General features: G+C 35.5%; 1 protein-coding gene across 9 annotated transcripts in view; it reads left to right on the plus strand.

Annotated features, from left to right (window-relative positions):
- The window catches only part of KIAA0586 (protein TALPID3), a 108,977-nt gene that overhangs the window by 70,178 nt on the left and 12,273 nt on the right, over positions 1-26,526 (plus strand). For 6 of the 9 annotated variants that reach the window (XM_038544828.1, XM_038544829.1, XM_038544830.1 and 3 more), the window contains 2 exons: positions 2,402-2,556; positions 4,422-4,530. In XM_038544828.1, the coding sequence (XP_038400756.1) occupies positions 2,402-2,556; positions 4,422-4,530 (264 nt within the window). Of the gene's footprint in view, positions 1-2,401; positions 2,557-4,421; positions 4,531-21,424; positions 21,578-23,479; positions 23,568-26,526 lie in introns of those variants that run through there. The other 3 variants (XR_005363319.1, XR_005363318.1, XR_005363320.1) reach the window with 3 other exon arrangements.

Consider the following 26,526-nt stretch of genomic DNA (forward strand, 5'->3'; position numbering starts at 1 on the left):
TTAAAAAAATAATCGTCCTAATTGGAATTGTACTATTTATTAATATTGGAAGAATTAATATTTTTATAGTATGTCTTACTATTCATATCTTGTTTGTTCACATCAATATGTTTTAATAATTTATTCATGTGGATTCTATTATTTTCTTAATTTTATTTTTAAATTATTTTAAAGTTTTAATCACTGTCCGTAAAGGATTATTTTTCCATTTTTAGGTGTGTACTGGTATAATATAGAGAAAAACCAATGATTTTTATATATTTACCTAGTATTCAGTCACATTACTTAATTATCTTAATTCTCATAGAGTTATATTTCCTCACTAGAGTGTCTTGGTTTTTCTAGATATGTAACCTTATGATCAGCACAGAATTTTTAATATCTTCTCTTTTAACATTATATTTGCTAATTTTTTTATCTTAATTCATTTGCCAGTCTTAGGAAAATCTTGGAAAAGTGACATATGAATAGAATAGGATATAGGAGAGTATAAAGAAGCCAATATATAAGGCCTAGAACAATAGTTACTCTGAATGATGGATATTATTACCATTATTAACGATATTATGCTAGATAATTAAATGAGAATAAAATAGTTGATAAAAATTTGAGAAATTGTAGAGATTGAATCTGGAAATATAAAAATTAAAACTCAAGGTATATAATTTATTTTATGTAAAACTCACCTAAAAATAGAGATTAACATAAAAGAACAGAGGGTATTTATTTGTTATACCTAAGACATTGTCAATACACTGACTTTTTTTTTTTAAGAGAGAGGTGGGGGGGAGAATCAAAAATTTTTTAAGGTTTTATTTATTTATTTGAAAGAGAGAGAGAGCACAAGCAGGAGGAGCAGCAGGCAGAGGGAGAGGGAGAATCAGGCTCTCCACTGAGCAGAGAGACTGATGTGAGACTTGATTCCAGGACCTTGGGACCATGACTCAAGCCAAAGGCCAGATGCTTAGCCAACTGAGCTGCCCAGGTGCCCCAGAGAGAGTATCTTAAGTAGGCTCTACACCCAGCATGGAGCCTGACAGAGGGCTCAGTCTCAAAATCCTGACATCAGGACCTGAGCCAAAATTAAGAGGTAGATGCTTAACCAATTGAGCCACGCAAGCACCCCCTATAATGACTTTTTTTTTAAATACACTGACTTTAAATGGAAAATATTTATGATGTCTTTAAGCTATTTTTTTAAATTTTTATTTATTTATGATAGTCACACAGAGAGAGAGAGAGAGAGAGGCAGAGACACAGGCAGAGGGAGAAGCAGGCTCCATGCACCGGGATCCCGACGTGGGACTCGATCCCGGGTTTCCAGGATCGCGCCCTGGGCCAAAGGCAGGCGCTAAACCGCTGAGCCACCCAGGGATCCCTATGATGTCTTTAAAATATTATTTCATTTAAAATGATTTGTTTAGGTATAATGCTTCAGATCTACATCTATTTCTATTGACTACAGTGAGATACAGTATATACAAATTTTATATACTGTGGTATATATTTAAATATATATTTATAATATATACATCTATTTCTATTGACTACAGTGAGATACAGTATATACAAATTTTATATACAGTATATACAAATTTTATATACTGTGGTATGTATGTAAAAGGTGACCATTAATTAGGAAAAACAAAATTTTCCTAGAAATATTTCAGTAGGAATATAAAATAAATGACTGGGAGTTGGAAAATGAAGATTCTAATTCCTCTGCTTTTTGGATAGTTAACTTCCCTGAGCCTTAACTTTGTCAGTAAATGATAGTTATAAAACTATCTGACCTGACTACTTTATAGAATGTTTATAATAGTTAAATTAAGTGACAACGAATGTGAAAGTGTATGGAGTATAAGATGCAATATAAATGTACCATGATATTAGATAGATAGCTCTGCTCTTATTGCCTTCTTTTTATTGATTTGATTGAGATGCCATTTGGATGAAAAAAAAGAAGAACTTGATCACTTGAAGAAAAATATCTACAGAACAAAGCTAAGCAATACTAACATTTTCTAGCTAGGAAATTGCCCCTTGCTTTCACATTACATTTTAGAAATAAAGTTATGTGTTGGCTCTTACTGATAGAAAAAGTAAGCTGGAATCTTAGGAGTTGGAGTTTAGGAGTTGGATTTGGTGTAGACTGCATGAAAAACTTGTTGATTGGAACCTTAGAATAATCCATAGAGTTGTTGGAACATAGGTATTTTTTGCATTCTCTACATGGTTTGGTTTTAATTGTAATGAAGACTTGGTACCAGATTATTTTGGTTAAAGTACACTGCTACTTCTTATTCAGCAATGAGAAATATTGGTAATTTTAGTCAATTACTTGTTCTTTTTCTAAGATAAGCAATTAATTTTAACTTTTTGTTTATATATTTGATAACAGGTGCTGGTTATGAAGATTCATGTGCTAGTCATGGTCCAATGAGTTTGGAAGAATTGGAGTTTCAGCCAAATTCCAACCTTGCTCTTCCCACAACCCTTCTGACAGCACAAGAAAATGATGTTAAGTTATCAGGAGCAGCTGAAGATATTCATCAGGTACCAAATTAATGTACTTTACTTAAAATGAGAATGCTAATAATATTGTCTTAGCATGGTGTACTGTCAAGAGCATAGTCTTTGGAGCCATGCTTCCTTTATTTACTAACTCATACCTGGATAACGAATCTTATTAGCTCTTAGGATTCTAGCTGTGACCTTGAATATATAGCCTTTTTCTAAGCCTCAGTATCCTCATCTTTATTTTAAAGATTAAAAATAACATATATAAAATGCTTGTCACTAGTTAGGTAGCTGTTATTATTTATACTTTGGATCCCCATGCAATATTGGGCTCAGTAAATTGTGCATAAATTTATTATATTAAAATTTGTAGGGAACCCTGGGTGGCGCAGCAGTTTAGCGCCTGCCTTTGGCCCAGGATGCGATCCTGGAGACCCGGGATCGAATCCCATGTCGGGCTTCCGGTGCATGGAGCCTGCTTCTCCCTCTGCCTATGTCTCTGCCTCTCTCTGTCTCTCTCTCTCTCTGTGACTATCATAAGTAAATAAAAATTAAAAAAAAAAAAAATTTAAAAAAAATAAAAAAAAAAATTTGTAAAGGTTGCTAACATGGAAGCATAAGAAATTTCATACTGAGTTAGGCCAATGGCCCATGTGATCTTGTATACTGAAAAAAATAGATTAATTACTCTTCAATGTGTAAAGAAATGTTCATATTATTCAAAACAGTTTTGTATCTGTGTAATAGCAATGCATTTCTCATGGTAGATTAATTTATTCCCTAAGTGTTTATTGCATGGAATTGTATAGCATTGCATGGTGTTGGTACTACTGGTTGCAACCTCAGGAGTTTCCTGGGTAAAGTTCAAAACTGGCTTCCTATGCATGGAGAGCAAGAGGAGACCAAATAAAGACGCAGACACTTCAGATTGGTGGGTGGCAGGTTTAATAAGCAAGGGAACTTACTTATGAGGTTTGTCTTAGGCAGCTGTAAGACAAGTAGATCTCTGTACCCACCCACCAGAATAAAAATTTATATGGAAGCCTTAATTTGGTTCAGTCAGGTATTAAGTCCAGATGGTCTCATAACACCTTACTCTCTTAAGACTATGTCCTTAAAACTACTTCTAGTATGGAAATAGTAGGTGGAACGTACATTCCAAAGACAGGGAGAGAGCAAGGAGCCTCTGATTGCCTGAGTTCAGCTTGTGGATCAACCACTCATTGATAAGAATCCAAAGATAGCTTTTTAAATTCCTGTTAAAGTATAGCTGTTTTCAGAACTCATTCATAATTAGGCCCATAAGGCAGGAAAAGGAAGAAAGAAAATGGCTTCACAATTTGTGATACGTGATTGTAAAAGAATGTGTGACTGTGGTCAATTTCAAATTTGTTTTAAGTTATAGGTAAGGAAGAGAGGGGATGGGGCTTATGGTGGAATATACATTTCTTGAATAGCGAAGGAGGGTAACAATACCTACTCATGCTTGTGAGAATTAAATGATGTTACTAAATATAAAAGCTCTTTGAAAATTGCAGTGCATTATGCAGATTTTCATTTTATGTAAAAGTGGTTATGTGGGAGAGCTTACAAGCAAATTAAGTTTTTATCCTGTCTAAATCCATCATGTATATGTATCTAGAATAGTTTGATTTATAAGGAGCTCTGAATTCTCTAGTGAAAATAGACAGAAATGATTTGAATATTTGAAATCTGTATATTACCCAAATCTTCTAAAGATTTTATTTCCAATATCTTCTCATTAGTAATATGTACTCTATCACACATTTAGCAATTAGAAGGTATGGATAGTATTCAAATTTTAGAAACATCTAAATTTTATTGCTCAAAAATCTTTAAAGTAACTTAAAAAGCAATGACTTATGTCTTAAATTCTTTAGTACCAACAAAAACATGACCAAGAACATAAGCAAGTTGAACATAAGCCAGCACAAAGCCGTTTAATACGTGTAAGAAATAAATCTGATACTTCGTTTTCACAGCAACAAGGTAAGATTTGTTTTCTTGTAATGTAATAGTTTGATTCTTGTCCTGATATTGAATAAGTATAAATGAGAATATTTTTATATACATCTCATTCTTGTCTGTAGGTATTTTGTTTTTTCTTAGTCTACTGGGATAAAGAATTTGGTATCCTATTTGACTGTATGTGTGTTCTTTTTACCAATAAACACTATTTCTAATGGATTTTTTAAACTCTTAGGTAGTGTTTTTCCTTTATTGTTATTTTTAAAATTTTTAAATTTAATTAACATATAATGTATTATTGGTTTCAGAGGTAGAGGTCAGTGATTCATCAGTCTAATACAACACCCAGTGCACATTACATCATATGCCTTCCTTAATGTTCATCACATAGTGTTTTTCCTTTAATCTTACCTTTTGGTTCTTGTACAATTAAATGCCCTTTTATCTACTGATAGGTCTGTATCTGTGTCCTAGTTGTCTGTTTTAAATTATAATAGGATAAAGGCAGGAGCTATGGCTATAAAGGCGCTTTGTAAAGGCTATTTAGTGTGGGTAAAGTTCACCAATAAGCACAATGTAAAAAAAACCAAAGGACTCTCATATTAAATTCTATTAATATGAATGACCTTTTCTATACTGTTGTTTGATTATCAAAGTTGTGTGGTTGAACTTCATCTCTACAATAAGCATCCCAACATTTTGATGTTGCCTTTTGTTTCTGAAAGACTGTTGGCTTTGTGCTTTATTTACTTTCTTAGTCATTTAAATTTAATATAACCTAAATTATGAAATTTGGCAGTAGAAATTAAGGTGTCTTCTGTTTTAAAACTTTATTTCCACAATCTGGGAAAAAGTGTTAGGAATGTTTTGGGCAGTATAATGTTTTTCTTTGCTTTTATAATTGTGATATTTATCTCATTTATTGAATGCCAATATAATTGCTAATGTAACTCTGCATTTAGTTTTATAGGGAAGACCTAAATGAGGAATTACTCAAGATAATTATTAAAATTATGGCATGTAATGTTTAGGTTTTTACTTTTCTGTTTTCTGTTCCTCTCTTGCTCTAACTTCTTAGAACTTTGTCATCCTGACCACCTTTTCAACCCAACCATAATACAGTAGTGTTAATATTGTATTTTAGAATCCCATGGAAACTTACCTGTAAAATTCTTATAGTATTTAAAAATTAATCATGACAGTATATAGATATGATCAAATGAATATTTCTAAGATAATATCAGGACTGCTTGATGTCCTTCTACTGAGTACTGTTACCATTTTATAGTCAAAGACTATATTTAAGTTGGGTTTAAAAATTGTAATTTCTTAAAATTATTAATAATTTTTTTTCTTTTGGGAGGGTATTATATGTAATAAAATGGTCATTTTTCTCAGCTGATAGGAAAATTTATTTGGTAAGATTTTAAAGTTATCTCTTTAGGAAAGTGACATTGTTTTCGGTTCCACATATATGAATGTCTGGCCACAAGATGGCAATAGTTAAATTCTTGTTGACTTACAACAAAATGTCATTAAGTACAATGTCATTAAATAATATCTAATTAACATATAATAAGTCAATATTATAATATATATCATAATATATATAATATATAATATATATAATATATATAATAATATAATCATAAGAAGAATTAAAGAAACCGAGGTGTTGGCCAGTTAAAGGAAGTTTTATTTAGAAAGAGTTTAGAACAGTTGGACTTAATATATATAATTTTTTAATTTAACTTAATTTTTTTATTTAACTTTATTTATTTAACTTATTATTTAACTACCTGTATTTAGTTAACTTATTATTTAACTACCTGTATTTATGTAATACAAAAGTTTGGAGAGCAGACCTATATCAGCTTTGACTGAGACAAATAAATACTCAGTGAGTTATAAATAGAACATTTTAAAATAGAAGCCAAGTGTTTCACTCTATAATTGATACATATCTCCATACTGAATATTTTTTTAATGAATATGATTGCGTTGGCAAATATAGTCAGTTATGACTTTTTCCCCATAAATTTTGTGGGCTTTATTTTTTTTCTCTGATGAAACTCTATGACATTGCCAAATGTTTCAGAGAATAGGAGAGTTAGAGTGCCAAAATAATCCTTGAGGGTTCTCAGGACTTTGGGTGACCTTGAAGGAATTCAATCCTATCTCTTATATAGAGACCTTGAAGATATGAAGGAAATTCACCTTATCACAAGGGAATCAAAACCGCATCTTTTTTTGAGAGACAAATGCTTCTAAGAATACTTGAACCCCAAATTATGACTGTTTCAGGGGAAAGTATCATGTATTTCACTTTGAAATGTGTAGTAGTTTAATATTTATATATAAAGAATCAAGCAGTTCACTAATAGTAACAGTTCTTTCAATGACCAAGATTTGGTAGGACATGGGTCCTAGCACTGTGCTTCCAAGAAATATGTAAAATCCTTGTTTTTTCTTCCCCTTTGATTATGACTTTCAAGTTTTAATATAAAAGAGAGAAACTGAATTGATCTGACAGATGACTATCTTTGGAATATAAGAGTGAAACTCTTTCATTTGGTATTGAATTCATTGGATATATATATTTTTTTAACTTTTTTTTTAATTTTTATTTATTTATGATAGTCACACACACAGAGAGAGAGAGAGAGAGAGAGAGAGAGAGAGAGAGAGGCGGAGACACAGGCAGAGGGAGAAGCAGGCTCCATGCACCAGGAGCCCGATATGGGATTCGATCCCGGGTCTCCAGGATCGCGCCCTGGGCCAAAGGCAGGCGCTAAACCGCTGCGCCACCCAGGGATCCCGCTTGGATATATTTTTGACCACATGATACCGCTTATCTGATTCTATGTCCTGATTAATGGTTTTATAGTGAAAGCAACCATTTAAGTGATTTTAATGAGTCATTTTATTTTTTTTTCCTTTTTACTGTACAAGTTAACTTTTACTGTATCTTCTACTGTGCAAGTTAACTTTCTTTCATATTAATGAGACTAGTTTTAAATTCACTTGGTTGTTATAAACCAGGAACAATTAAATTCTATAAAGTAATGTGTTAAAATAGTTCCTTTTATTTTTTAATTTTTTATATTCTATCAGTATCTTTTTTTAAAATTTGAATATAGTTGACACACAGTGTTACATTAGTTTTCTGGGTACAACATAGTGATTTGACAAGTTTATGCATTGATGCTGTGCTCACCACAGGGGTAGCTGCTATCTATCATCATACAACATTGTTACAGTATCACTGACTATATTCCTTATGTTGTGCTTTTTGTTCCTGTGACTTATTCATTCCATAACTGGAAGCCTGTATCTTCCACTTCCCTTCACTGGTTTTACCTATCTCCTCCGGGCCCTTCCCTCTAGCAACCATCAGTTTATTCTCTGTATTTATAGGTTTGATTCTGCTATTGGTTTGTTTATTCATTTGTTTTATTTTTTTTAGCTTACACATAAGATTGAAATCATATGGTATTTGTCTTTCTCAGTCTGACTTACTTCACTTAGCATAATACCCTTTAGGTCCATCCATGTTGTTTCAGATAGCACAATCTTATCCCTTTTTATGACTGTGTAATATTCCTGTGGGATATGTGTGTGTGTGTGTGTGTGTGTGTGTGTGTGTGTGCACGCATGCATGCATGCATATCACATCTTCCAATCCACTCATCTATTGATGGACACTTTAAGTTGCTTCCATGTCTTGGCTACTGTAAATAATGCTGCAATAAACATAGACGTGTATGTATCTTTTTGAACTAGTATTTTCATTTTCTTTGGGTAAAGTATCCAGTAGTGGAATTGTTGGATCATATGGTATTTCTGTTTTTAATTTTTTTGGGATCTCTGTATTTTCCACAGTGGCTGTACCAATACACATTCCCACCAACCATGTACAGGGGTCGCTTTTTTTCCACATCCTTGCCAACATTTATTATTTCTTCTCTTTTTTATTTTAGCCATTCTGACAGATGTGAAGTTGTAATCTCACTGTGGTTTTTTATTTGTATTTCCCTGGTGATTTGTGATGTTGAACATCTTTTCATATTTCTGTTGACCACTTATATGTCTTTTTTAGAAAAATGCCATTTAGGTCCTCTGCCCATTTTTAAATCAGATTTTTTTTTTTTTAGAGTTGAATTACAGAAGTTCTTTATATATTTTAGATATTAATCTCTTATTAGATATATCATTTGCAAATACCTTCTCCCATTTTGTAGGTTGCCTTTTTGTTTTGCTGATGGTTTCCTTCACTGTGCAAAAGCTTTTTATTTTGATGTAGTCTCAGTAATTTATTTTTGCTTTTGTTTCCCTTGCCTTAGGAAACATGTCTAGAAAAATGTTGCTATGGCTGATGCCAGAGAAATTACTGCCCGTGTTCTAGGATTTTTATGGTTTCAGCCTCACATTTAAGTCTTTAATCCATTTTGGATTTATTTTTGTGTACAGCATTAGAAAGTGGTCCAGTTTCATTTTTTTGCATGTAGCTGTCCAGTTCTCCCAACACAATATAGTTCACTTTACAAAATATTTTCTTCTTGAGCACCTCAGGGGCTCGATTGGTTGTCTGCCTTCCTCGCAGGTCGCAGGTCATGGAATAATGGAGCCCCACCGCAGGCTCCCTGCTCAACAGGGAGTGTGCTTCTCCCTCTCCCTCTGTTCCTTCCCCCTGCTCCTGCATTCACTTTTTCTCTCTCTCTCTCTCTCTCAAATAAAATAAATAATCTTTTCTTTTTAAGATTTTATTTATTTATTCATGATAGACATTGAGAGAGAGAGAGAGGCAGAGACACAGACAGAGGGAGAAGCAGGCTCCATGCCAGGAGCCCAACGTGGGACTCGATCCTGGGACTCCAGGATCACACCCTGGGCCAAAGGCAGGCACTAAACCGCTGAGCCACCCAGGGATCCCTAAAATAAATAATCTTTAAAAAATATTTTCTTCTTTAGTTTTTCTCTTAAAACTTTAAGGCCACCGTAGTAAATAATAAATAGAAAGCTAAACGTTCTTTACATACTCTAATCAAAGGGGAAAATGAGATCATATGTTTTGTGCTTAAAGGTTAGATTATCAATCTGCTTGAAAATTACAGCATTCATGGGGCGCCTGAGTGGTGCAGTCACTTAAGCCTCTCACCCTTGGTTTTGTTTTTTTGTTTTTTTGTTTTTTTTTTTTTAATTTTTTTTTTATTTATTTACGATAGTCACAGAGAGAGAGAGAGAGGCAGAGACATAGGCAGAGGGAGAAGCAGGCTCCATGCACCGAGAGCCCGATGTGGGATTCGATCCCGGGTCTCCAGGATCGCGCCCTGGGCCGAAGGCAGGCGCCAAACCGCTGCGCCACCCAGGGATCCCCTCACCCTTGGTTTTGACTCATGTCATGATCTCAGGGTTGTGAGATCCAGCCCCATGTTGCTTTCCGTGTAGAGTTTGCTCTGCCCCTCCCCACTGCCACACTCTGTCTCTCAAAAAAAAAAATAATAATAATAATAATTTAAAAATCACAGCATTTTTCAGGTTTTTATATTTGTAGGTTATATATATATATATATTGATCAGTAAATACGTATCAAAGCTGAAAATAATAAATTACATTATTGTAATTACAAACATAATTACAAAAATTTATCAGAAGCAGATTACATTTTTGTGGGAAATGTACTTAAAGAATCATAGATATTTTTGACTTTATGTCCTGAGTTTAATCCTAGCCATTTTAGCACCCTTTATATCTCATGTATGGTAATTATGATTTAAATGTGTAAGAATTAAGAAATTCAAAGCTTATATGTATTTAGAAGCTTTTCTGACCACATGTTCAAATGAAATTTTTGTTCTCAAAGTGATCATTTTTTCCTTTTGTATTTGAAATATAGCTAAATTAAAAAAAAATGAAATATAGCTAAATTATAATAGCTATCAAATTTATAAGTGATTTAAATCATTTCAAAATCACAATGAAAAGTTTGAGTTTATTTATTTATTTATTTTAAAGATTTTATTTATTCATGAGAGACACAGAGAGAGAGGCAGAGACATAGGCAGAGGGAGAAGCAGAGACATAGGCAGAGGGAGAAGCAGGCTCCCTGCCATGAGCCTGATAATGGGACCCCAAGATCATGACTGAACCAAAGGCAGATGCTCAACCACTGAGCTACTCAGGTGCCCTGAGTTTTTTTTCTCTTCAGGTATGGAAGTGATATCAACATCATGTTTGTGGATCTCTGATAGAAAGGGGATGCGACACAGACCAGTACATTTGGCCCAAAATCCACAAATCCAAATACGTAATAAGTGTTTCTGAGTAAATGTGTCTTCTACAAAACCTGTGAGACCAAGCCTCCATCTGTTTAAGTATCTCTCCCTCTGCCCTCCCCCCTCTTTTCTCTAATAAATGCTCAACTGCTGAGCCACCCAGGCATCCCTGGCCAAACTTTTTTAATGGGTTACTAAAGGCCAAGTATAGAACCATCATAGCTACAGATATGAGAGGCATTCACTCTCACTTGCAGTCTTTTCTCACAGACCTCTAGAAAAAGAAAGATTGGGAAGCAGGGTAGAAGACCAGAGAGACAATCCTTCACTGGTACAGGCCTGGAAGAAGACACTGACTGCAACTTACAGAAAGACCAGAGGCCCCATTTAGGACCCTTTTGATGTAAGACCAAAATTCTTAAGTCACTGGGAAAGGGGCAGCATATCTGTTCCCTCCAGAGTATAGGTGAAGACCCATTGTAGCTGCCAGAAGTATAAAGAGAAAGCCATCCACTCTTGGCAGACAGGAAGGAAATCTTATACCGGTACCATTGCTGGGAGAAGAATAGGAAACTCCCCTGCATAAAGCTTGCTGATGGTACCAGGCAGAATTTGGCTGCCATGGGGAGGAGAGACAGAACCACTGAGAAAGGCCCACTGCAAGACCCGGACATGTGGGATCTGCCTGGGACTGAGGCTGGACCAGGACAACAGAGAACTGTCCCTTTTACGTCTCTCACCATGTAAGCAACAAGCAATGAGTAGTAGCAAGTAGCAGCAGCCTATCACGGGCAAGGCACAAGAGTATAGAAACTCCCTGTCTGGAGCAGGTGCCTAGTGAAGGCTGAACGGTGAAGGTGGAATAGGAACAACAACAACAAAAAAACCCTGGCATCCTCGGCCCATGCTAACCACGAAGTGACACTAGAGCATTTTGAAGCTGGTGGTACACCAAAGTTAACTGCAGCAACAGCAAAACTCAAAGCCAGCTTAACTCCTGACTTGATTTACTCAATTTATCATACCAATGGCCTAACTGAAGAAAAAAAGTGTTCCCATTTCCCTGTGTAAATACTGCATACTTCAGTCTATGTTGTCTTCTATAAAATCTCTGGCATTCCATCAAAAGCACAAGCATTTAAAAAAAAGCAAGAAAAGGGGTATCTGGCTGGCCCAGTCAAAGAAGTGTGTGACTTTTGGGCTTGGAGTTGTGAGTTTAAGCCCCATGTTGAGTCCACACTCAAGTGGAGATCACTTAAATAAATAAAACTTAAAAAAAATAAAAAAAGCAAGAATACAATTCACTCGTAAGAGATGAAGCAGTCGGGACACGCCTGGGTGGCTCAGTGGTTGAGCATCTGCTTTTGGCTCAGGCTGTGATCCTGGGGTCCTGGGATCAAGTCCCACATCGGGCTCCCTGCGAAGAGCCTGCTTCTCCCTCTGCCTATGTCTCCACCCCTCTCTCTCTATGTCTCTCATGAATAAATAAATATAATCTTTAAAAAAAAAAAAAAAGCCACCCTGGGTGGCTCAGCGGTTTGGCGCCTGCCTTTGGCCCGAGGCGCGATCCTGGAGTCCCAGGATCGAGTCCCACATCGGGCTCCCTGCATGGAGCCTGCTTCTCCCTCTACCTGTGTCTCTGCCTCTCTCTCTCTCTCTCTCTCTCTCTGTGTGTGTGTCTATCATAATCAATCAATCTTTAAAAAGAAAAGAAAGACAAAATATATAAAAAATTAAAAATTAGTTTCATTCTTCTGCATGTGGATGTCCAATTTTCCCAGCACCATTTATTGAAGAGACTGTCTTTCTTCCAGTGGATAATCTTTCCTCCTTTATCGAATATTAGCTGACCATAAAGTTCAGGGTCCACTTCTGGATTCTCTATTCTGTCCCATTAATCTATGTGTCTGTTTTTGTGCCAGTACCACACTGTCTTGATGACCACAGCTTTGTAGTACAACCTGAAATCTGGCATTGTGATGCCCCCAGCTATGGTTTTCTTTTTTAAAATTCCCCTGGCTATTCGGGGTCTTTTCTGATTCCACACAAATCTTAAAATAATTTGTTCTAACTCTCTGAAGAAAGTCCATGGTATTTTGATAGGGATTTCATTGAATGTGTACATTGCCCTGAGTAACAGTGACATTTTCACAATATTAATTCTGCCAATCCATGAGCATAGAATATTTTTCCATCTCTTTGTGTCTTCCTCAATTTCTTTCAGAAGTGTTCTATAGTTTTTAGGGTATAGATCCTTTACCTCTTTGGTTAGGTTTATTCCTAGGGATCTTATGCTTTTGGGTCCAATTGTCAATGGGATTGACTCCTTAATTTCTCTTTCTTCAGTCTCATTGTTAGTGTGTAGAAATGCCACTGACTTGTGGGCATTGATTTTGTATCCTGCCACGCTACCAAATTGTTGTATGAGTTCTAGCAATCTTGGGGTGGAGGCTTTTGGGTTTTCTATGTAGAGTATCATGTCATCGGCGAAGAGGGAGAGTTTGACTTCTTCTTTGCCAATTCGAATGCCTTTAATGTCTTTTTGTTGTCTGATTGCTGAGGCTAGGACTTCCAGTACTATGTTGAATAGCAGTGGTGAGAGTGGACATCCCTGTCTTGTTCCTGATCTTAGGGGAAAGGCTCCCAGTGCTTCCCCATTGAGAATTATATTTGCCCTGGGCTTTTCGTAGATGGCTTTTAAGATGTCGAGGAATGTTCCCTCTATCCCTACACTCTGAAGAGTTTTGATCAGGAATGGATGCTGTATTTTGTCAAATGCTTTCTCTGCATCTAATGAGAGGATCATATGGTTCTTGGTTTTTCTCTTGCTGATATGATGAATCACATTGATTGTTTAAATAAAAAAAAAAAGATAAAGCAGTCAAGACAAGACTCCTATAAGATTCAGATGTTGGAACTTAAAATTACTATGTTAAAGGCCCTAGTTGAAAAAATAGTCATAACATGCATGAACAGATGGGTATTTGAGCAGAGAGATGGAAATTATAAGAAAGGTTCAAATAGAAATGTTGTAAAACAGTAGTAAAGATGAAGAATGACTTAAGTGGCTTATTAGTAGATTTGCCATGTCGAAGGAATCAATAAACTTAGCAATAGTCAGTAGAAATTGAAACACAAAAAGAAAAGAGTGAAAAAAATCTGAGCATTTAAGAGCAATATCAAATATCCAAACACACATGTAATTGGAATACCAGTAAGAAAACAGAAAGCAAGCAGGACAGAAAGAATACTTGACAAGATAATGACCAGTAATTTTATAAGCAAAACAAAGAACTTTAAACCACAAATCTAAGAATCTTGGGGGAACTTCAAGAAAGATTAAAAGAAAAAAATACACATTGTATTGAAACTGCTAAAAACCAAAGACAAAATATTGAAGCCAGAGGAAAAAGGTACATTAATTTACAGAAGAACAAATATAAGAAATACATCAACTTTTCTTATTATAAGACACACAGTCCAGAAGACAATACAGTGACATTTTAAAGTGCTGTGGGAGGGGGGGAGGATTTAAAAACCCCAAAATAAAAGAAAAAACCCACAGTCAACCCAGAATTCTATATCCAAGCAAAAATACTTTTCAAAAATGAAGGCAAAATAAATACTTTTTTTCCAGGTAAACAAAACCTGGGAGACAGGCATGTACTAAAACAAACACACAAAAAACCTTAAGAGGAAATCTTTCAGGTAGAAATTAAATGATACCAGACAGAAACTTGGATTTATGCAAAGAAATGAAGAGCTTCTGAGCTGGTTTAAGTGAAAGTGTAATAAAAGATTTCTTATTTTTTTGGTCAAATGATAACTGTCAAATGCAAAATATTGTTTATTTTTAGTGACTATAAGAATAAGATGACAAGATAGCAAGAAAAATGAGATACAAGAATTCAAAGTATATGGACAAAAGCTTTTTACAGTATATGTTGTGATATAATGTGATTTGAAAGTGGATTATCAGTGACAGATGTATATTGTAAACTCTATAGAGTAATCATTAAATACATTTAAGTAGTACTAAATTAAAATTACTTAGTTATTTTTAAAAACCCACCAAAACAACAACTACTTAGTTGTACAAAAAGGAAATAAGATTATTGATTTAAATCCAGCCATATCAATAATTACATTAAATATAAATAAACATCTCAAATAAATGACATTGTCAGATCAAATTAAAAAAGACCCAAGTCTGTGCTGTCAAGAAGAAACTAACTTTACATATAAAGACATGGGTTAAAAGTAAAAGGATAGAAGAAAACAAACAGTGCAAACACTAATTAAAAGAAACCTTAGTGGCTATATGAATATCAGAGATATCAAAATAAAGTTTCTTATCCATGATTTTGCCCTTTACCACTATTATTATTGATGTTATATAGAATAAGATTTTATTTATGTAAAATGCCCCCAAATTTTTACCTTTGGCCCTAGCCTTTTCCCCATTTCACTCCAAAGGTTTAACATCATCTAGGTAGGGCTTAACACAGCTAGCTTTATAAAATATCATTAAACATTTTTTTAACTAGGAAAAATCTCCCAAGATTGTTTTTTGCTACAGAAAATAACACTGCTGAAGTAAATGCTGGGTATAATTCGTATATAAACATAATTCAGGCCTAATGGCAGTGCTTAAAAGACATACCTTAACACAGCAAACCTATAATGGTTAGGAATAAAAAGTAATGAGAGTGATAGACATTGAAAGTGGAAAGGACAAATTAAAGATAAGGAGCTTAGGAACATGAAGTCTTTGAAGCAGATTTTATTGACTTCTTTTTTTTTTTTTTTTTTTTTAGATTTTATGACTTCTGAGTAGTGTTTATTACATCTATTTAAAAAAAAGAAGTTCTAAAGGGACTGTCTTTAAACACAGTTCTCATTGCCAACAATATCTGGTCTAGGGAGAATCCAAGTAGCTTTCTCTCCCATTTCCTTTCCTACATAGTATCATCTCCTTTAAGGTGTAGAAGAGCTAAAGAACTGGACTTATTTGATGTTGTTCAGAAGCAATAGGGTACTAATTAGCTGGAACTGAGTTTCCTAAGATAGATTTTTTTCTGCCTTTCATCCTCTCTAGCTTTTTTTTCTCCTTGAAACCTCAATTTTTAGAAGAACCTGTATGTTTGGAATAATGAGCAGCTGTGCTCCATGAAGTGTGTAGGGATAATTATCTTATTCATTATACAGCTTAATGCTTCTTTTCTCCTTCCTCCCTTAACTAACCTGGCTGGTTTGGGTAATGGAACAAGGAAGCAGATATTGTGAAGGAGCTAGTGCATCAATTAAACAGAACCACTTCAGTCATGTATTCTTTCTCCCACCTGTAGTGGGACTTCCAATTACTCGGTCTTACTTCTCTTGGCTAACTATTCCTAGGGCCCCGTATCTTGCCTGACCTATATGGTTGACCCATTTCAGTTCTGTCTTATCACCATCCAAGACTTCCATGTCTCTTTGATCTATGCTAATCCCCACTCTGCATTCCTCCTACTTCCAAGGGTTTCTGATTTTGTTTTCTGGTCACAAAGTCCTGCCGGATGATGATGCTATTTGTGCAATTGTTGCTCGTTAGCAAATTGGACTTTTGCCATTCTCCAGTAATTCTTTTATTAATTTCATATTGAACTAAGCCCCAGATAGCACCTATTCTAGTCTCTCTCCTTCTTAATTCCAAATGTATACCTCAATTCTCTTTTTGATACATGCTTTTGCATTTCTGAGGTTTACTCTTTCAAATGTGAACATTTATAGCTACTCTAGCCCAAATTTCTTTTTTTTATTTTTTTATTTATAATAGTCACACACAGAGAGAGAGGCAGAGACATAGGCAGAGGGAGAAGCAGGCTCCATGCACCAGGATCCCGACGTGGGATTCAATCCCGGGTCTCCAGGATCGCGCCCTGGGCCAAAGGCAGGTGCTAAACCACTGCACCACCCAGGGATCCCTAGCCCAAATTTCTTATGGCTCTACTTTAGGCCTTTTTTTTTTTTTTCCTTTTGGATTAAATAAAGAGTTGTGCTTTTTTCCCTCTATAAAGGTAACTCTCCCACTTCAGCCTTGATCCCATCTCATTCTACTCTTGACAAAGGGAGAGGGAGAAAGGTATAGTCCTGAAAGAAGAAAAGAGTTAAATGTAGAGAAAGGAAGGGAGAAAAAAGAAAGAAGGAAAAAGGGGGTTTGCTGAGACAATGAAGTGGGAAAGGAGAAAAGGGGAAAGAATAGGAAGTTAGTGATGGCATTCAGGTGAGAAAAGGAGAAAGACAAGAAGAGAGGGAATGGGTATAGAATTAGCAGGATTGCTTATTCTCATCTATGGAATGAGGGATGGCTTGATGATACTTCAAGTCACTTGTAACCATCCATGCTTCATAATTGTATTCTTTCTCAACCCCTCATCCTCCTCCTGCCTGTACTTCCTAAGTTCCGCCCCCCCCACCCCCTCACCTCCACCTTTTTCAATGTCTTTACTGAGGGCTGTCCCCTGCCCTGCCCTCTGACACAACCTCCTCATCTCCCACAGACATTCTTGATCTACTCTGTATCCTCGAAAGACCCATACTATTTGTCATTTAGCCTTCATTAGTATCCTACTTTGTAGGAGTATTTTCTTACAGCCTTTCTCCTTCTGTAGGATGTACATTTCCTAGAGACAATGGTTAGTTCACTCATCTCTGCACTACCTGCACTCTACCTGCACCTTAAATGGTGGGTTCCTAGTAAGTGTTTATTGGATCAAATATATTAAATGGCTATTTTCCCACCTACTGCAGGGGCTTTGTTAACAATTTTCTTTCTCTTTCTGTCTGTTCACCCATTCATTTGTTCACTCTTGAGTAGTTGCTATGTATTGGGTACTGTTCCAAACCTTGGGGATGCTGTGGTAAATGTAACAGGTAAAATCCCTGTAAATAAGTAAATAAAATTAGAAAAATTTTAGATGATAATAAGTGCTGTGAAAAAAAATAAAGGGTTTACAGAAGAATGCCAAGTGTCAACTGGCAAATGTAGAAAGAGCACTAATATTGGAAAGCCAGCATTTTGCAACGATCTCAGTAAAGATTAGATCAGGCAAGAATCATCAATGAATGCTAAATAAAAAGGGAAATTTTAATGAGGAGAAAGATACTTGCATGTCTTAAAGTATCTCCTCACAGATTTGTTCATTAGTTGAGAAGGAGAACAAAAGATAGTACTTTCATTGGGTAATCAAAATTAATAACACTGTAGGGGGCAGATAAACATTGTGTGCTTCCAGATGGAATATCTGAGCAGGATACATTTCCTATGTAATATTCTGCCCAAGAGTGCATGACCTGAATATAGTCACAGGGAAGAATCACACCAACCTTAAACACAGGGGAAGAGGTTAAAAATTTTGAATCTGGGTAAGTGATATATGGGTATTCTTTATACCATTCTTAGAGCTTTTCTCCAAGTTTGAAACTAATTTCATATAAAAAGCAAAACATTTTTTAAAAGGTATTGCTTTATTTAAAAAATAATGTCAATATCAATTTGCATTTTCTACCAGCATCAATTAAAAAATCATAAAGCAGGGTCATGAATAATGAAGGAAGCAAGGTGAGTGATTTGCTACTTTAAATCATTTAGTTGAGGGATCCCTGGTTGGCGCAGCAGTTTAGTGCCTGCCTTTGGCCCAGGGCGCGATCCTGGAGACCCGGGATCGAATCCCACGTCGGGCTCCCAGTGCATGGAGCCTGCTTCTCCCTCTGCCTATGTCTCTGCCTCTCTCTCTCTCTCTCTCTCTCACTGTGTGCCTATCATAAATAAGTAAAATAAAATTAAAAATTAAAAAAAATAAATCATTTAGTTGAGGAAGTTTTTTCTGGAATAACATTTGCAGCGAATGAAGGAGGTGAAGGAGGAAATTTTGCAAACATCTGGGGAAGAGTATTCCAAATTGAAGGAGTAGGAAGAATGAAGATTTTGAGATGGGAATGACTTTGTTGTGCCCAAGACCAGCAAGAAGGCCAGTGTGGCTGGAGAGGAGTGTTGCAAGGGGGGCAGTAGTAGGAAATGAGAAATGAGATGTAGAGAGCAGATCACATAGAGCCCTGTAGCCTCTGGAAAGAAATTTGGATTTTATTCTGAGCGTGATGAGATTCCTGTGGAAGGGTTGAGCAGGGGAATGGTAAATTCTAATTTACATTAAAAAAAAAATCCTCCTGGCAGCTAGCTGGAAAACAGATTATAGGGAGACAATACTGGGAACAGGGGGACCAACTGGAAGATTGTTACAGTATTCCAGATAAGAGATGATAGTGGCGTGGGCCCTGGTGGAGGTGTCACAGTGGTCAGGTGTGGGCTGTATGTTGATGATATATATACCTGATAGAGCTGCTGAAGAATGAGTTCACTTCACAAATTATTAAAGTAGGGATCCCTGGGTGGCTCAGTGGTTGAGTACCTGCCTTCAGCCCAGGGTATGATCCTGGAGACCCAGGATTGAGTCCCACATTGGGCTTCCTGTACAGAGCCTGCTTCTCCCTCTGCCTCTCTCTCTCTCTTTGTGTCTTTCATGAATAAATAAATAAATAAATAAATAAATCTTTTTAAAAATTATTAAAATGAATCGGATGTGGAGTGTAATAGAAAGCAGAGGCAAGGATTAATTACTCCTAAGTTTCCGAAAATTACTGGGTGAATGATGATGCTATTTATTGGGAACACTGAAGAGAAAATTAGTCATTCTGTGAAGGGCATGTGAAGTTTGAGAAGCCTGATAGATCTCCAAGTGAAAAATCAGGTAAGCAGTTTGTTATCAAAGCTCAGGGAAGAAGTTGAGACTGGGGATATAAATCTGAGAGTTGACAGTATGGATGCTATTTAAAGCTGTGGGTATGGGGATCCCTGGGTGGCGCAGCGGTTTGGCGCCTGCCTTTGGCCCAGGGCGCGATCCTGGAGACCCGGGATCGAATCCCACGTCGGGCTCCCGGTGCATGGAGCCTGCTTCTCCCTCTGTCTGTGTCTCTGCCTCTCTCTCTCTCTCTCTGTGACTATCATAAATAAAAAAAAAATAAAAAAAAAATAATTAAAAAAAAAAAAAAAGCTGTGGGTATGAATGAGATCATTCTAGGACTGAGTATAAAAAGGAAAGAGAAGCATCCCAGGTTTAAAAGGGAAAGTAGACTCAACAGATGATCACCCTGCAGTTTAAGGAACATGCTAATTGGCTGTACATTTTATGGCTAGAAAGCACTAATCATTCTATGTTAACATCTGCCTCTCTGTAACTTCTCACTGTTAGGTCTAGTTCTCTCCTATTGGGTGTTAGAAACAGGTCTTTCAGTGGGACAGTGTTTCAGGTATTTGATGGCAGCAGTTATAACCCAAAGTCTGCATGTTATGTTCCTTTTACTCTTCCTTATAGTATATTGATTGTTTCCAAGCTCTTTACTAATTTGACCATATTCTGGTCAGTATATCTTGCATAGAGTTAGGTATGCTAGGACAGAACACAGTCATTACCAAGTATGGTAGGTCTGTTTCTTCCCAAACATGCAATGATGAAACCAACATTTGTCAAATGCTTTACAACTGACAACTCTTTCATTTCCACAGCAAACTTGTAAATATGTACAGATGTTTTTATTGTTGTTGGTGGTTTCATTATACAGATGGGAAAACAGAGGCTCAGAGAGGTTAAGTAGCCTCACTACTCTTAGACTATCCCAATGTTTACAGAGGTTATTAAATTCTATTGCTCGATACTGTGGTTTTCAGTGTTCTAATAAAACTGACCAAGATTTTTTTCAGTGACTTGATACCAGCTAACTTTCCTACCTTCTCTAGGTGTGATATTTTTCAACCTTAATATTATCTTGAGAACTTTCTCTCCTATATACATATTCGCTCCCCTCCTATCTACTATCCACTCAAAGCAAGGGTGATATTTTTAAAAATATGAATCAGATCACATGACTCCCTGCTCAAAATCCCCCAAAGACTTCTTTCTGCATCAGAATAAAATCCAGACTGCTCAGTGTGACCTAAAAGGCTCTCTCTCTCTCTCTCTATATATATATATATGTATATATATATAGCACCCCATTAAGGTAGAAATGGGCAGTTTCTGAAGAAGTGTATAATTATCAGTGTGCCTAATAATAGAAATGATACCAATTCCTTTTTTTCCATAAGTTAACCCAAAGTCTATCAAATACATTCACTGATAAATCCAAGACAAACTGCCTTTGTTAATCATTTTATAAAAGAGTTGATTCTGTGTGATGAGAAAAACTTTTAACAGAATTGATTCACTGATGAGTGACACATTTATTCTGAATTTCAGTAAATAACACTTGTTAAAGTTTTTCCTTTCCTACTTTTTAACAGGGGAATTTAGCTTATAATATAAGCACAGAGTTATTTCTTGGGTTTGGTAGTTAGATTTAATCAAAACGGTCAGTTATCCAGCACTGTTGCCATGCACTAATCTAGACTTTTGGGGGAAAAAAAAAAAAAAAGAGGTGTGTGAGTGTGTGTGGATGTGCAGCAGAGTGCAGAGGGAACCACGTAGGGCTGGAAATGCTTATGATTGAGTCAACCTACACACCAAAGTTGTTACTCCAATTTTGTTTCTCTGGATTATTTCAGAATTACCTTGCAAAGGATGAAAGATCTAATGCAACAGGAACGATGTCTCTAAGTGTTGGACCTCAGTTTTTAGGGTTTGGAAGAGTCAGTGAAAATAATCTGTCCAATGCAGCCAATGCAAATTGGGAAACCCCAGTTGTGTCTTGTGCCACGGTAATCTTTATAGTTCTGCTGATACATCTCTTCTAAGAAACCTAATTATCATTTTTTATTATTATAAATGCACAAAACAAAACAGGTTACTTAATTATAAAATATGTGCAAATGTGTGCATGAAAATGATGTGATTTTTCAATTTTCTTGATAAGGAATTCTTGCCAAAAAGGTATCTTAAAATCTAAATGTTAATCTTGGTTGTACTTGTCAACTCTGAATGGACAGGCACCACTCTTTAGCGTGATGAGCTTCCCACAGTCAGGTTAGGGAGAATGCAGGCACTTTTATCCTATAAATATAATTTCCATAATACTTCCCATGTAATGAAGTCAGAAAAAATACTTTAGGTAGAAATGTAGTTCCAAGAGCCTTGTGATTATTGCATTTTGTGTCATTCTGCCTACATTACAACAGATCAGACCTAGGAAGTCCTGGAAATACTATGTTGAGTATTTTCTAATTACTGCATCAGTATGATCAATCATTTTCTAAGTTTCCCAGTTTCTTGAAAGAGCGAAGCCTATGCTCATGACACTTCATGGGAAACAGCACAAAATTAGTTTCTATGTCCCTCTATATTTCTCCTGGTGTCACAAAAGTACATATATTATATAAATGAAATATGTGGTTCTGACAGAAAAGTCTTACACCAAACTACAATTAATGAATACAAGAATTAGAAATCAAAACTTTGTTTAGTCTGAGGAAAAACAATTCTTTAAACTGTAACCACATGGCTGTTTCTTGTTTGCATCAACTCTGGGTGACTGTTATTGTCTTCTGAGAATTCTCTGGGGCAGGGGCCTGACTTTGTTGAATAAGCCAATTGTTTTCCTTTGTGTTGCCCATCTAGTAAGTTCCCATCTGGTTTGTATCAGACTGTTTTCACAGCCAACAACTGCTGCCTTCTCTATATCCTGACACTTCAGGGCCCCACGCTATCAAAGCACACGGCTGCGATGGCCTTGCTGGCAGGGCCTATACAGCTGTGCCTCACAGCTTGGAACTATTACCCAGAGTAATGGTAACGGAGAACTTGGACTGGCCCTTATTCCCATTGGTGTCGTGTGTACAGTGAGCAGAAGTCCACCCTCCCCTCTCCACCCCTTCACACCCAAAACTTACTAGTCAACAGAAAATCTTTAAAGCTCTAATTTTAGGATATGGAATGGTAGTGTTCTTCTTTTCTAGTGGCTTCCTGAATTGGAAAGCTCATTTTTCATTCTTTCACTCTTTTTCAAAAGTTACCAGGGCTGGCTTAGGGAAGTAAACTGGTCACTCTGTCTCATGTAATTTTTGCTTCCAAATTTAGTGAGGAATGGCTAGATATGGCAAAACCCACTATAAAAGCTACACAAATAATACAGTGTAGTTTTAGTGATAGTCACAGGCCGTAATTTGAGAGTTTTCATAGTTAGGAAGGATTTCCATCTTGGAAAATGGATTTTCTGTATGTAATCTATAGAAGCATTTGAGTTCAAACTGCTTAGTAATAACTATTAGAGAGTTACTTTGCCTTCAGCTTTGTTAGCCATCAAACGTCACTTATAAGAATATGATAGTAGTGACCTGTAACAGTCTGTGACCTTGTGTAATTAAAGTTGTACGAGTTATTGAATAGGAGTTGAGTTTAAATGTAGCTGTGATGTCATTGCTTCATAAAGTGAAACAGCAAACCTTTTTGGCACCAAAAAGAAAGAACTAAATGACTTTTACAGACTGTATTAATATTTTAGAAATGCCTTCAAGATTAGGTAAAATGATACTAGTTTGTGATTTCAAAGAAATTTAGTGGCTACTTGTCACAGAGCATCGAGTACCCTCTCTGTAGTAAGTCCTGTGGAGTCAAATTAAAGCAACAACAACAAAAACTCACCTTCTGCTTCTAAATAATTTCAGCTTTCTGGCACTTCAAAATTTTAAGAAAAGAAACAGAAAGAGATTTGTCTTTGTTGTTAGCAGGATGGCCTGTGACTTGATGTTAAAGGTTAGTAAAGTTAGTTATTTGGCTCTCTCAATCCTTGGAAAACAGTTCAAAACTGAAAAGGAATCACCTTTCAATTGCTGAAACTAATCTATTGTTTTTTTTCGATTTCCACTTTCTATGAAAGTATAATATACATAGAGATATAAGTATCCATATCAAGAGTATAGAACTGAAAGAATTTTCAAAAACTGAGCTCCCTTTTATAACCCATACCCAGCACGCAGAACATTGCCAGCACCCTGCAGCCACCCTCATGTTGCCTTTGTAACAACCTCCACCCCGCAAGGATTGAGATTAGTTCTCTTGGGCATTTTTTACTGTAAGTAAATGAAATCATACAGAATATATGACTCCTTTCACGAGGCAAACCTAGTGTAATTTTTAAGATTATTTTAGTTTTCAAACCGTTATGGCATGCTTTTATAAAGAATTATCTGAGAGGAATGTGTTTTAGTAGCTGTGTCACAGGCTATTCAACCAACAGGAAGTGCATTGTAGATAAAGTTGTCTACTAAAACATCAAATCTCTCAGTTCTCAACCAAATTTTAATGTTGGAATGTTCCTTTAGACATTCCTGCCCCAAAAAGGCAGGGACTCTTTGTCATAACACCCCACAGCGATACATTCAAGTACTTAAGTGTTTTTTAATGAACTTTAATAATTAGGTGTACACTATGCGAATAAAGCATGGTGTACGTTCAGGATAGGTGGGTCATCTATTTTCTGAATTACCAATCAGTTTCTTGGCAGTTGAATATAAGCTTTTATGCTGCCAAGATACTATTTCTAAAATTCTATTATTAGATATGCAGCCAAAAAGTAATTTAATCTGGCCAGATTATTTGTTTAAAAGGTGTTAATTTCTTTTCTTTTTATATATCTTTAACTACTCTAATAAGGTTCCTTTTTTTACCCAGTGAACTCAAATTAGTGTAAAAGATCGAGATATCCTAAAAAGTAACCTAATCTGGCCAGATTATTTGTTTAAAGGTGTTAATTTATTTTCTTTTTATATATTTTTAACTACTCTAATAATGGTCCTTTTTTTCCCAGTGAACTCAAATTGGTGTAAAAGATTGAGGTATCTTAAGATCGAGGTTACTAGTTTTAGATTTCACCTTATTAGCTTTTTTGTTTCATATTCTGGATGGCACCCATTTAGAAACTCTTCTTCTGTGGCCTAAAATATTTATTAGGAGACTTCATATTTATATTATTATTTTGCAGTTAACAGCCCTATGCAGTTTTCTTAAGTAATCCATAAAGAATTTGTTTAAAATGATAATATAACAATTTATAGATTTAAGTATTGCTATACAGGTGATTCTTACTAAAGATAGTATTAAAAATGAAAAGATTAACTTTCTGTCCAATATAAAAAATGTTTACAATAAGAGTACAAACATTGTAAAGCCCAGGTTGCTATCCTCTTAAATACCACTTTTTGAAATATTACAACATAGCCTTCTTTCAAATTGGCACCATACAGTTACAAGACTTTGGTTTTTTTGGTTTTTTTTAGCTACAAGTTTTTGACCATTTAAAATAAAATAAAATAAGTATCAAAATAAAGTGAGTGTTTGGAAGAAGCATAGTGTACAAATGATACAATCCCAGTAACCTTGTGTGCCCTCATTTAAAGTTTTTTGAGCTGTATCCCTGCTTTCTCAGCCTTGGATTTCATTTCCAATTCTCAGATCACTTGTTTTGATTTTGTGATATCTTTAAACATTAAATAAAAATTAATACATTCGTCCTTTGTGGTAAAGATAAAAAGATAAATTATATTCGCAGGTAATTTATGACTCAATTTTTAGCCAATGTTACCCACTCCTAATTTCTATATAAATTCACAGATCAAATGTTTGGAAATTTTTTCTTTTCATCCTTTGACTTAAATACCAATGAGTGCTGTTTCTTCCATTTTGACCAGTAGGAAGGGGACATTTAAGAGGCAACAAACTTGATAAGCAGTTTTTAAATCATGTTGGCCAGGGTATAGGTTGTGTTGCCAACTTACTCCTCACCTGCAGAGCATAATACTCACCCTTTCAGTAAACCTCCTCACTCAACAAGTATGATTATGAGCCAGCTATTCATTACAAGAATAAATGACAATAAACAACTCTTGATATTGAGATAGTGGCACTTTTTTTTTTCTTTTTACTGTTAGGAGAAATTATTACAGAAATCAAGACTCTCAGTTTTGGTAGAATTTTATAATAACATCAACAACATATAATAGGTGTCATCTGTGTATATTTCCTATATGTGATATACTTATGCTAAGATCCATAATCAACCCAACTAGGTAGATAATATTCTCATTTTCTAACTGAGGAACCTGAGGCTCAGAGAGGTTACATACTTGGCCCAAGGATATGTACATAGTACATGGCAGAGCTTTGGGAATCAAATGTAGTCCAATTCTGAAAGCAAAGGCTATACTCTTAAACATTATCCTGTATCTCCTTCCTTGATAATTTTTTAAAAATAGGACATATAATTTCTGATAGTTCTTACCGGTTTTAGTATCTGAAGACATATCCTAGTAGAAGAGTCTGAAAAAGTTGGAAGGTGGGGAAAGAAATGTTTGCTATGGGCTTTAGTCCTTACTAATAATATGTCATTGACATATTATTAGACATATTATTATTGATTGACAAATCATTGACATTGATTTGTCAGTGAACCTTTCTGAATCTTGACTTCCTCATTAGTAAGCATAAGTTGATCTCTGAGATCCCTTATTGCTCTCTCACTGTAATATGTGAGCAGTACTTTTTCTTTTCAGCAAAAGGTCTCCCTGCCTAAAAATATTTTTAAATATTTAAAATATTTTTAAACAGGAATATCCTGTTCCTGTGCTAACAGGTACGATTTTTTGTAAGTTGGGAAAAGCTAGAAAATTATCACAAGCTACAAAATAAAACTTATTTACATATATTGTCTCTGTTA

Source organism: Canis lupus, chromosome 8, assembly GCF_011100685.1.
Source record: "Canis lupus familiaris isolate Mischka breed German Shepherd chromosome 8, alternate assembly UU_Cfam_GSD_1.0, whole genome shotgun sequence".
NCBI classification, from domain to species: domain Eukaryota; kingdom Metazoa; phylum Chordata; class Mammalia; order Carnivora; family Canidae; genus Canis; species Canis lupus.